Below are 14120 nucleotides of genomic sequence, written 5' to 3' on the forward strand. Positions count from 1 at the left end.
TCCTTGCATGCCTGCTACACATCCTGCATGCCTGCTACACTTCCTGAATGCCTGCTACACACCCTGCATGCCTGCTACACTCCCTGCATGCCTGCTACACTTCCTGTATGCCTGCTACACTCCCTGCATGTCTGCTACACTCCCTGCATGCCTGCTACACTCCCTGCATGCCTGCTACACTTCCTGAATGCCTGCTACACACCCTGCATGCCTGCTATACTACCTGCATGCCTGCTACACTTCCTGAATGCCTGCTACACACCCTGCATGCCTGCTATACTACCTGCATGCCTGCTACACTTCCTGAATGCCTGCCACACTCCTTGCATGCCTGCTATACTACCTGCATGCCTGCTACACTCCATGAATGCCTGCTACACTCCCTGTATGCCTGCTACACTCCCTGAATGCCTGCTGCACTCGCTGTATTCCTGCTACACTCCTTGCCTCTATGCCTGGTACACTCCCTGCATCCCTGCTACACTCCCTGTATGCCTGCTACACTCCCTTCATGCCTGCTACACTTCCTGAATGCCTGCTACACTCCCTGCATGCCTGCTACACTTCCTGTATGCCTGCAACACTCCCTGCATGTCTGTTACACTCCCTGCATGCCTGCTACACATCCTGCATGCCTGCTATACTACCTGCATGCCTGCTACAATCCCTGTATGCCTGCCACACTCCCTGCATGCCTGCTACACTCCCTGCATGCCTGCTACACTCCTTCCCTCTACGCCTGCTACAATCTCTGGATGCCTGCTACACTCCCTGCATGCCTGCTACACTCCCTGCATGCCTGCTACACTTCCAGTATGCCTGCTACACTCCCTGCATGTCTGCTGCACTTCCTGCATGCGTGCTACACACCCTGCGTGCCTGCTACACTCCCTGCATGCCTGCTACACTCCCTGCATGCCTGCTACACTCCCTGAATGCCTGCTACACTCTTTGCGTGCCTGCTACACTACCTGCATGCCTGCTACACACTTCGTATGTGTGCTACACTCCCTGCATGCCTGCTACACTCCCTGCATGCCTGCTACACTCCCTGAATGCCTGCTACACTCCCTGAATGCCTGCTACACTTCCTGCATGCCTGCTACACTCCCTGCATGCCTGCTACACTCCCTGCATGCCTGCTTCACTTCCTGCATGCCTGCTTCACTCCCTGCATGCCTGCTACACTCCTTGATTCTATATGTGCTACACTCCCGGTATGCCTGCTATATTCCCTGCATGCCTGCTGCACTCCCTGCCTTCCTGGTACACTCCCTGTATGCCTGATATACTCCCTGCATGCCTGCTACACTACCTGCATGCCTGCTACACTACCTGCATGCCTGCTACACTCCATGCATGCCTGCTACACTCCATGCATGCCTGCTGCACTCCCTGAATGCTTGCTGCACTCCCTGCATACCTGCTACACTCCCTGCCTTCCAGCTACACTCCCTGCATTCCTGCTACACTCCCTGCCTTCCTGCTGCACTCCCTGCATGCCTGCTACACTTCCTGCTACACTCCCTGCATGCCTGCTACACTCCATGTATGCCTGCTAAAATGGGCCACAATGTTGTGGCCCATTTTAGGCAAATCTTAAGGAATGGAAGGTACAGACCTCTACAGACAGATTTGTTGTGTGACAGAGGTCCAGTGACTCTCAAGCTGGTCCTAGTGGCATTAAAAGAAGAAGGGAAGTAACCCCAGAAAAGGACTTGATACCTTAAGTCTTAATGGAAGGGGATTCCCCTTCTAAACATTAACAACTTCCACACTCAATAAAGGTAAGTGTCAGTTTGTGTGTATTAAAATTAATATTTCATGTGGTAAATTTTTTTTTTTCATACTTTGGGGTGTCTTGCACAGATTAATTTGATTTCCATTATTTCTTATGGGGAAAATTAATTCAGCTAACGATGAGCTTTCAGGAACGGATTAATATCGTTAGCTGAGGGTCCACTGTACGTTATATTAAAAGATATATTTTATGATTTTTTTCTATCTCCTTAATACTAAAATTGATCCACAAAACAGATTGAATTATATCATTATATATAATTTCTTATTACGATTTCCCATGTGTACATTACATACTGAAGATCCCCTAGACTCATGCCATAAGTACTTTAGAAATCCTATGGAACATCGTAATACTACACCAGACCCTCAGCCAAGCACCTCTGGGGTGGCCAGTGCAACTATGCAAGTGGAAATTATTATCTTCTTGCAATGATGATAGTGAAAGTGATTTAAGTGACAATGAAATTGATTTTATGCCCTTTGGGGATTCTTCGAGTGACAGTGATTTACATTATTCCCCAGTGAAATGTATTTTTAAGTGTCACTGCCTATGTTCAGGTAGTGTTCCATATGCAATCCCCAAGGGTCATGGGAGGTCACAATCGAAAACCCCAGCCACTGACAGTGATACCGATCATGAAAGAGAATGTGCGGGGGATTGAGGAGGAGGAGGAGGAGGAGGAGGAGGAGGAGGAGGCGGAGGAGGAGGAGGAGGCCGCGGAGGAGGAGGAGGCGGAGGAGGAGGAGGTGGAGGAGGAGGAGGCGGAGGAGGAGGAGGCGGAGGAGGAGGAGGCGGAGGAGGAGGAGGCGGAGGAGGAGGAGGAGGAGGAGGAGGAGGAGGCGGAGGAGGCAGAGGAGGAGGAGGCGGAGGAGGAGGAGGCGGAGGAGGCGGCGGAGGAGGCGGCGGAGGAGGCGGCGGAGGAGGTGGCGGAGGAGGTGGCAGAGGCGGCAGAGGAGGCGGAGGAGGAGGTGGAGGAGGAGGGGGAGGAGGAGGTGGCGGAGGTGGAGGTGGAGGAGGAGGCGGAGGAGGAGGAGGAGGAGCAGGCGGAGGAGGAGGCGGAGGAGGAGGCGGAGGAGGAGGTGGAGGAGGAGGCGGAGGAGGAGGCAGAGGCGGAGGAGGAGGAGGAGGAGGAGGAGGTGGCAGAGGAGGAGGAGGTGGCAGAGGAGGAGGAGGAGGAGGTGGCAGAGGAGGAGGGGGAGGAGGTGGCTGAGGAGGAGGGGGAGGAGGTGGCAGAGGAGGAGGGGGAGGAGGTGGCAGAGGAGGAGGGGGAGGAGGTGGCAGAGGAGGAGGAGGTGGCAGAGGAGGAGGAGGTGGCAGAGGAGGAGGAGGTGGCGGTGGGTGGCATGGTGCCTGGGCCGCATGTAGTGGTGGGTGAGCAAAGGACACCCTGGCACCCCCTCAGCCATTTGCTGCCTCCACTCCTGTCCCTCCTCCTGCTCCCCTATGCTCCATGCCACAGGTCTACCCTGCACCATCAGACCGTGAATGAAACTGGGCACAAAGTACAACATTCATGCTACATCCTTTTGATTTTGATGCCAGTGGAATTGGCATCCTCCCAGAATGCCCCATCACGAATGAGTCTACAGAGTTAGACTATTTCCAGTTGTACTCTGACGAGCCGATAATGAGCTTGATTGTCACCCAGACAAACCATTATTACCGCTATATAATGGACAACACAGACGTTGCAGAATCATCATGGCTGCGCAGATGGAAAGATACGACTGTGGCCAAAATGTATTTAATCCTTGGCACTGTCATGCTTATGCCTCATATGTGTAGGCACAATATAGCACAGTACTGGTCCACAGACTACTTCCTCAGTACTCCTGTCTTCCGTGGCCTCCTTGCCAGCAGCAGATTCGCTCCAGGAAGTGTTTAAGTATATGAAGCAGAAATTCAGTGCCTACTTTTATCCCTTCAAGAACATTGTTGTTGACAAGTCCTTGATTCTGTTCAAGGGATGAATGTCATTCAAACAATATATACCAAGCAAATATAATAGCTTTGGTATAAAACGTTTTGTTATGTGACTGAGAGAGGCATAGCGTTTGATGTCACTGTCCACGCCAGGAGAAACACACTCAATGATGACGGGCGGATGCTGGGCATTTCCGGTGATGTTGTTCACAAGATGATAGGGCCATACCTTGGCAAGGGTTATATACTGTACACAGATAACTAATATACAGGCTCTATGCTTGTTGATTTCCTCCATGTGAGGAAAAAATAGAAAACACATGACAAGGTTCACTGGAGGCAGTGCTGAAGGTGCAGTGTACGTATTTCATGCCAATGACATCATGGCACTGACATGGCATGATGAACAGGACATAATGTAGCTGTCAAACATCCACAGAAACGAGATGATACAAGGCAAACTGGGACACCAATGAATGTACTGTAAAGCAAGTTGCTGTCATTGACTATATAAACAGTATGCGGCTATTCAACAAGTGTGACATGATGATAGGGTTTGTTGACTGTGTGCGTAGGAGTCGCAAGTAGAACATGAAAGTGTTTTTCCACCTTGTAGACATTGCAATGCTCAATGCCTTCAATATGTATGAAATAAAGACTGGAAAATGACTTCATTATGCAGAATTCACCCTCAATGTCATAAAGTATAGATAATAAAAAAGTATAGTACCACACCTGTACCTGACCCACAACAGCGACCTGTCCCCCAACCACAACCAGTGGGGTAAGTGCCAGACCAAATCCTCGCTAAATGTCACTACCTGATACAAATACCTTCTACCCCAAAAAAGAAGTATTTTCAGAAAAAGTGTACTGTGTGTTGCTAACACCAAAAAACGACCGAAACAGCAGAAGGACACACGATTCATGTGTCAGCAATGTAGGGTGGCACTCTGCATGAATCCATGCTTCATGGAGTATTATACAATCCCGGAGTTCTAGAAACATAACTGGGACATGTAAATACCTTGTATATATTTGTAGACAATACAATGTGTTTCAGCCAGGTGTACAAAATCAACTATCAATGTGTACGTGTGTGTTTGTGAGCGTATGATTAATGATTCTGTACATAATATATGTGTCTAAACATCAACTGGTTATGAAATTAAAAGATCTACTACAAAACACAATTCTTCTTCTTCTTTCAACAAACTGGCCGTATCCCACCAAGGCAGGGTGGCCCAAAAAGAAAAACAAAAGTTTCTCTTTTTAAATTAGGTAATTTATACAGGAGAAGGGGTTACTAGCCCCTTGCTCCCGGCATTTTAGTCGCCTCTTACAACACGCATGGCTTACGGAGGAAGAATTCTGTTCCACTTCCCCATGGAGGACAAAACATAATTATCATACCATAAAAACTAAGAAAATAAAAAAAAAATGGAAAAACTATATACAGTGGACCCCCGCATAACGATGGCATCACATAGCGATTATTTCGCATACCGCTTACTTTAATTGCAAAAATTTTGCCTCACATACCGCTTAAAAACCCGCTTACCGATTTTCGTCCGAGACGCGTCCAATGTGCGGCCTGAGCCACGCTCACATGTTCCGCCGGTGGCATTGTTTACCAGCCAGCCTCCGCGGTAACATCCAAGCATACAATCGGAATATTTCGTATTATTACAGTGTTTTCGGTGCTTTTTCTGGAAAATAAGTGACCATGGGCCCCAAGAAAGCTTCTAGTGCCAACCCTACAGCAATAAGGGTGAGAATTACAATAGAGATGAAGAAAAAGATCATTGATAAGTATGAAAGTGGAGTGCATGTCTCCGAGCTGGCCAGGTTGTATAATAAACCCCAATCAACCATCGCTACTATTGGTGGTACAGCTGCTGCTGCTGCTGCTGCACTGTCAGCTGCTGCTGCTGCTGCTGCTGCACTGTCAGCTGCTGCTGCTGCTGTAGCACCGTTGTTGGTGTGGCTTATTGAGAATACCAAGAAACAATTAACCCCAGAGGATTTGCCACCCAGGATAACCCAAAAAAGTCAGTGTCATCGAAGACTGTCTAACTTATTTCCATTGGGGTCCTTAATCTTGTCTCCCAGGATGCAACCCACACAAGTCGACTAACACCCAGGTGAACAGGGAAAAATGCCTGGAACTAGTGCTCATATTGGTGAATTTAAAGCCAGCAAAGGTTGGTTTGAGAGATTTAAGAATCGTAGTGGCATACACAGTGTGATAAGGCCTGTTCTGGAAGAAAATGCCAAACAGGACCTACAGTACTCAGGAGGAAAAGGCACTCCCAGGACACAGTGTCTCATCAGTCATTGCTGCATCTTCAATAAAGGTAAGTGTCATTTATTCTTCATTTAGTAGACTAGTACATGCACAATATATACTGTGCATGTACTACTCTACTATTGTGCATGTATCCTTCTCTTTGTGTGTGGGAAAATGTATATTTCATGTGGTAAAATTTTTTTTTTCATACTTTTGGGTGTCTTGCACGGATTAATTTGATTTCCATTATTTCTTATGGGGAAAATTCATTCACATAGCTATTATTTCGCATAACAATTACCCCTCTTGCACGGATTAAAATCGTTAACCGTGGGTCCACTGTATTTGCAACATTTATGCAAGCAGCAGCGCTCCATGTTGCCGCCAGGTGAGCGTCAAGTGCCAACTTCACAGCCTTATATCTCGGTATGGACTGACCCTAAATTTTTTTTATCCTATGTAGAAAATTGTCCTCTTTAATTTTTTTTTTTTTTCAAAATATTCGGAGAACTAGCAGTGAGAATGGAGATCTACCTTTGGACAGTTAACAGGTTAAAAATATTTTTCATTTTCAAATCTAAGCTATTTCTTAACTGATAAGCCAAAGCAATGATCTTTGGTGTATGGCCTTAATGTGATGTCACCTACCTGGTGTTTCAGCTCAGGTAGACCTTTGGTTGCCAGGTAAAACACACTCAACACAAGCTTGATATAGTTTTTATAAAATTCTACAGAATGGGAAGAGGGTCTCTGTTTCAGAAGGATATCAACTAGTTCATCTGTAAATAAACAAAAATAAATATTTAAGTTTCTTGCAAACACCACCTTAAGCTACTAAGTGTATGAGGATGAGAAATTTTAGATTAATGTAGCTAATTTTGAATAAAAAATCACCTCCATTTTTCTGCAATGATCAATTATTACCACCACACCAAAACATACAAAACAGCACTGATGAGTATACAGTGAACCTTCTAATTAACAGACTAATAGGGGAGTGGGTGTTTAAGTTATTGTCAACTGTCTGTAGATTTCAATATCTAAAATTATTTTTCACAATCATGACAAGCAGACAAAGTTTGGAATCAGTGGACTTGGTCCACTGATAGAGAAGACTACAGGACACTATAAATATTGTAACCTGTAAAACAGTGCAGTACTATACAGGAAATGTAAATAAAGTAATACAATGGCACTGTCATGTACAGTAGAGGACAGTATGTATACTAATTTTACAGTAACTTGACTTACCTTGGTGGTGGAAAGATGAGCTGAAAAGTGCCCAGTAAGTTAAATTAGTGAAACTGTAGATGGCTGAGAAGCAGCAGATGGCTAGCATATACAATCAACTTAAGAGCATAGTCTGCAAGTTTACTCTTCCTCACATACCCATGCCACTGAGACAACACCATGTTTCTCATATACCTATGAACTGGAACAACACCATCTTTCTCATGCCACTGAGACAACACCATCTTTCTCATGCCACTGAGACAACACTGGATTCAATCTTCCTTATTAGTTCAAGCTTTTGCTTAAACTAATAAGGAAGAATTTAAAAAAAAAAAATGATATAAAAGAGAATCTTCCTCTGAAGGTAATAAAACAAAAAGTATAAAGTTTTATGGAAAATTGCCACAATTACACTATCGCAAATTCTGCTGTGTCAGCGATTTTTATGAATCGGCAATTTTGCCCACCCGAGTCCTATTTCAGGCCAATTACACTGTTCCATTTGACCAAATTCTTAGCTAATTTGCTACTATGCCTTCCACTTTATCGAATGAGCACAAGACACCACTCATTTACCTAATCCAAATACCCAATAAAGTGATCAGAAATTGGTAATTTGGCCAATGGCACACAAAATTCAAAAAGTGCCAATTTCAAAAGAGGGCCCAGAATAAACAATGCAGAAATTCCTGGCACTAAGCTATCATTCCTCATTTCATTAGTTACATCCCCATGCTTCTCCAATATTACACATGAATTCCATTTTGAATTTTTATTCACATTGAAAAACAGAAGATTAACTCCTATGCATTATTGTAATAATTGTATAAATAATGTCAGTGGATTCGTGAACACATATTAGACTGACCAGTTGAATGCGTATTGGACGAGTGACGTGATTTGTATACTCTGGAATGTTGGCAAAAATTGAATATTTCTGCTCAATTTCAAGCTACTTACTTCCAGTCCCGAATTAATCAAAATCACCTCTATTTTTGTAATATATTTTCACTACACCATCCGAAAATATGCCGCAAAGTCACCATTTTAAATCAAAAACCACACTCGCCACAGATCCATTTTCTTATATCTAAGCCAATATTTAACACTCATAGCTTATCTGAATGAGCTGAGCTCATGATGTAGAACTATGGCACCGACCCAGAGTTCAAAGCCATAGTACTATGGCACTGACCCTTAACCCTTTGACTGTCGCGACCCCAAATCCTGAAATGTCTCCTGGTATTGAGAAAAAAAAAAAATTCCTTATGAAATGATAGAGAATCTTTTTCTGTTGGTAATGACACCAAAAGCATAAAATTTGGTCAAAAACGTACGGAATTACGTTCCCGCGAAGTTAGCAATCTCGGCGATATATACACATTGGCGATTTTGCTGACTTTGAACCCTATTTTCAGCCAATTCCATTGTTCCAGTTGACCAAACTCATAGCTATTTCTTTAGAACTCCATTTTTTTATCAATTGAGCACAAGAAACTGCCCATTTACCAATTTCAACTACTCAATAAAGTGGTCAGAAATTGGCAATTTGGCCAATTTCCCGCAAATTAAAAAAGAGGCCAACTTCAAAATATTATTATTATTATTATTATCACACTGGCCGATTCCCACCAAGGCAGGGTGGCCCGAAAAAGAAAAACTTTCACCATCATTCACTCCATCACTGTCTTGCCAGAAGGGTGCTTTACACTACAGTTTTTAAACTGCAACATTTACACCCCTCCTTCAGAGTGCAGGCACTGTACTTCCCATCTCCAGGACTCAAGTCTGGCCTGCCGGTTTCCCTGAACCCCTTCATAAATGTTACTTTGCTCACACTCCAACAGCACGTCAAGTATTAAAAACCATTTGTCTCCATTCACTCCTATCAAACACGCTCACGCATGACTGCTGGAAGTCCAAGCCCCTCGCACACAAAACCTCCTTTACCCCCTCCCTCCAACCTTTCCTAGGCCGACCCCTACCCTGCCTTCCTTCCACTACAGACTGATACACTCTTGAAGTCATTCTGTTTCGCTCCATTCTCTCTACATGTCCGAACCACCTCAACAACCCTTCCTCAGCCCTCTGGACAACAGTTTTGGTAATCCCGCACCTCCTCCTAACTTCCAAACTACGAATTCTCTGCATTATATTCACACCACACATTGCCCTCAGACATGACATCTCCACTGCCTCCAGCCTTCTCCTCGCTGCAACATTCATCACCCATGCTTCACACCCATATAAGAGCGTTGGTAAAACTATACTCTCATACATTCCCCTCTTTGCCTCCAAGGACAAAGTTCTTTGTCTCCACAGACTCCTAAGTGCACCACTCACCCTTTTCCCCTCATCAATTCTATGATTCACTTCATCTTTCATAGACCCATCCGCTGACACGTCCACTCCCAAATATCTGAATACATTCACCTCCTCCATACTCTCTCCCTCCAATCTGATATCCAATCTTTCATCACCTAATCTTTTTGTTATCCTCATAACCTTACTCTTTCCTGTATTCACCTTTAATTTTCTTCTTTTGCACACCCTACCAAATTCATCCACCAATCTCTGCAACTTCTCTTCAGAATCTCCCAAGAGCACAGTGTCATCAGCAAAGAGCAACTGTGACAACTCCCACTTTGTGTGTGATTCTTTATCTTTTAACTCCACGCCTCTTGCCAAGACCCTCGCATTCACTTCTCTTACAACCCCATCTATTAATATATTAAACAACCACGGTGACATCACACATCCTTGTCTAAGGCCTACTTTTACTGGGAAATAATTTCCCTCTTTCCTACATACTCTAACTTGAGCCTCACTATCCTCGTAAAAACTCTTCACTGCTTTCAGTAACCTACCTCCTACACCATACACCTGCAACATCTGCCACATTGCCCCCCTATCCACCCTGTCATACGCCTTTTCCAAATCCATAAATGCCACAAAGACCTCTTTAGCCTTATCTAAATACTGTTCACTTATATGTTTCACTGTAAACACCTGGTCCACACACACCCTACCTTTCCTAAAGCCTCCTTGTTCATCTGCTATCCTATTCTCCGTCTTACTCTTAATTCTTTCAATAATAACTCTACCATACACTTTACCAGGTATACTCAACAGATTTATCCCCCTATAATTTTTGCACTCTCTTTTATCCCCTTTGCCTTTATACAAAGGAACTATGCATGCTCTCTGCCAATCCCTAGGTACCTTACCCTCTTCCATACATTTATTAAATAATTGCACCAACCACTCCAAAACTATATCCCCACCTGCTTTTAACATTTCTATCTTTATCCCATCAATCTCGGCTGCCTTACCCCCTTTCATTTTACCTACTGCCTCACGAACTTCCTCCACACTCACAACTGGTTCTTCCTCACTCCTGCAAGATGTTATTCCTCCTTGCCCTATACACGAAATCACAGCTTCCCTATCTTCATCAACATTTAACAATTCCTCAAAATATTCCCTCCATCTTCCCAATACCTCTAACTCTCCATTTAATAACTCTCCTCTCCTATTTTTAACTGACAAATCCATTTGTTCTCTAGGCTTCCTTAACTTATTAATCTCACTCCAAAACTTTTTCTTATTTTCAACAAAATTTGTTGATAACATCTCACCCACTCTCTCATTTGCTCTCTTTTTACATTGCTTCACCACTCTCTTAACCTCTCTCTTTTTCTCCATATACTCTTCCCTCCTTGCATCACTTCTACTTTGTAAAAACTTCTCATATGCTAACTTTTTCTCCCTTACTACTCTCTTTACATCATCATTCCACCAATCGCTCCTATTCCCTCCCGCACCCACTTTCCTGTAACCACAAACTTCTGCTGAACACTCTAACACTACATTTTTAAACCTACCCCATACCTCTTCGACCCCATTGCCTATGCTCTCATTTGCCCATCTATCCTCCAATAGCTGTTTATATCTTACCCTAACTGCCTCCTCTTTTAGTTTATAAACCTTCACCTCTCTCTTCCCTGATGCTTCTATTCTCCTTGTATCCCATCTACCTTTTACTCTCAGTGTAGCTACAACTAGAAAGTGATCTGATATATCTGTGGCCCCTCTATAAACATGTACATCCTGAAGTCTACTCAACAGTCTTTTATCTACCAATACATAATCCAACAAACTACTGTCATTTCGCCCTACATCATATCTTGTATACTTATTTATCCTCTTTTTCTTAAAATATGTATTACCTATAACTAAACCCCTTTCTATACAAAGTTCAATCAAAGGGCTCCCATTATCATTTACACCTGGCACCCCAAACTTACCTACCACACCCTCTCTAAAAGTTTCTCCTACATTAGCATTCAGGTCCCCTACCACAATTACTCTCTCACTTGGTTCAAAGGCTCCTATACATTCACTTAACATCTCCCAAAATCTCTCAAATAGGGTCCAGAATAAACAATGCAGACATTCATGGCACTAAAATAAAATTTTCTCTGTTCATTAGTCACATCTCCAGGCCCCTCTTATATTACTCTTGCTTTCTATTTTGATTTTTTATTCACACAAAAAAATAGAAGATTTACTGTTATGCAGATTACTGTATTATTGTAAAAAGAGTATAAATAATATCAGTGCACTAGTGAAACAATATTAGACTCCCCAGTTGATGTGTATTGGATGTGTGGTGAGATTTGCTTACTCTTGAACATTGGTAAAAATCGAACATTTCTGTTATTTTGAGCTCAACTTCAAGGTTGTTTTCGTGAAACTAATCAAAATCATCTTTATTTCTGTAATATGTTTTCCATTCTATCAAATGAGACCAAGAAAATGGGAATACAACCATAAATACTATAGGAAAATACACCTCAAATTCGGCGTTTTAATCCAAAAACACGGTCGGAGTTTTTTTTTCTCTCATTATGCGCTGCATGCTGCAGGATATTTTTTTATACAGTGCACAATAACCACACATACCCATTCTCTCACATGTGGGCCTACCAGCATTCTCCTGCTTGATTTGAAACCGCTAAAATTACTGAGTGTATATACAGTGGACCCTCGGCTAACGTCTTTAATCCTTTATCTGATTTAACCTTTAGCTGAATTGTCAACTGCCCTTTACTTAGTATGTTAATAAAGTCATACAAAACACTGTAAATCCAGGAAAAATTAGTGATTCAAATTTTTATTTCTTTTTGAGGTACAAAAATAATGTAGTTTAATATAATAAAACATTGGTAGCCACAAAAATAAAGCCACTAGTAGGCAAATGCTTTTCAGGCAAATTTATCCTAATACTTAAAGACAACTTAAGAATTAGACAGACTGTTAACCCTTTCAGGGTTAAAACCTCTTATCTCAAACTTGCTCTCAGGGTCAAAGAATTTAAAAAAAAAATTGTTATGAAATGACAGAATTTTTTCCAAAGGTAATGAAACCAAAAGTATGAAATTTGATGGAAAATTTATGGAATTACTCTCACAAAGTAAATGGTCTCGGCGATATCTATGCAGCGACGATCTCTCCTGCTTTGAGCCCAATTTTTGGCCAATTCCATTGCTCCAGTTGACCCAAACTCATAGCTATTTTGCTAGTATTCCTTCCATTTTATCGAATGAGCACAAGAAACTTCCCATTTACCTATTTCAGCTACCCAATAAAGTGATCAGAAACCAGTAATTTGCCCAACTGGTGTCACGTAGCTCAATCGTTAGCACACTCAACTCGAGCATTGAGGCCCAGGGATTGAATCCCCCATACGGCTGGAAAACATTAGGGCATGTTTCCATAAAACACCTGCCATCCTTGCTCACCCATCAGCAAAATGGGCACCTGATTGTCGACTGGTGTGAGTTCTATCCTAGGACAAAAGTGACCTAATTTGCCCAAAATCCTCTGCATAACAAGTGGTTGTCTATACAGTACCATGTCATTGGTGTCAGTAAGGCTTGTATACCTTGTACATGTACTTGTAGAAATAAAGATTATTTTTTAACACATCAGCCATTTTCCACCATGGCCGGGTGACCCCCCAAAAAATGAAACAATTTTATCATTCACTCCATCACTAGAGGTGCACTTACACTCTAGCTATAAAACTGCAACAACACCTCTCCTTCAGAGTGCAGAACCGTAGTTCCCACCTCCAGGACTCAAGTTCAGCCTGCCATTTTCCCTAAATCCCTTCATAAATGTTACCTTGCTTACACTCCAACACCATGTCAAGTCATAAAAACCACCTGTCTTCACTCATTCCGATCTAGCATGCTCATGCATGCTTGCTGAAAGCCCAAGCCCCTTGCACACAAAACTTCCTTCACTCCATTTCTTCAACCATTCCTACCCCACCTTCCTTTCACTACAGATTTATACACTCTCCAAGTCATTCTATTTTGTTCCATCCTCTCTAAATACCTGAACCACCTCAACAACCCATCCTCAGCCTTCTGGACAATGTCTTCAGTAACTCTGCACCTCCTCCTAATATCCACACTACGGACTGTCTGCATTATATTCACATCACATATTGCCCTCAGATACGACATCACTGCCTCCAGCCTACTCCTTGTTGCAACATTCACCACCCATGCTTCACACCCATGTAAGTGTGTTGGAATAACTATGCTCTTTGCTTCCATGAATAATGTTCTTTGTCTCCACAGACTCCTCAGTAAACCACTCACCTTTTTCCCTTTATCATTTCTATAAATCACCTTGTCTTTCAAAGTCCCATATGCTGACAAGTTCACTTTTAACCCCTAAACAGTCCAAACGTATATACACGTTCTTAGGTATAGGGCCCCCAAACGTATATATACATTTTAATTTTCCTGCAACTTCTCTTCAGAATCTCTTGGGAGATTCTGAAGAGAAGTTGCA

General features: G+C 43.0%; 1 protein-coding gene across 9 annotated transcripts in view; it reads right to left on the minus strand.

Annotated features, from left to right (window-relative positions):
- Orc5 (origin recognition complex subunit 5) overlaps nt 1-14120 on the minus strand; it is a 157002-nt gene that overhangs the window by 62420 nt on the left and 80462 nt on the right. For all 9 annotated transcript variants that reach the window (XM_070089567.1, XM_070089568.1, XM_070089569.1 and 6 more), the window contains one exon: nt 6666-6796. In XM_070089567.1, coding sequence (XP_069945668.1) covers nt 6666-6796 — 131 coding nt within the window. The remainder of the gene's footprint in view (nt 1-6665; nt 6797-14120) is intronic.

This window comes from Cherax quadricarinatus, chromosome 29 (assembly GCF_038502225.1).
Source record: "Cherax quadricarinatus isolate ZL_2023a chromosome 29, ASM3850222v1, whole genome shotgun sequence".
In the NCBI taxonomy this organism is placed as follows: Eukaryota; Metazoa; Arthropoda; class Malacostraca; order Decapoda; family Parastacidae; genus Cherax; species Cherax quadricarinatus.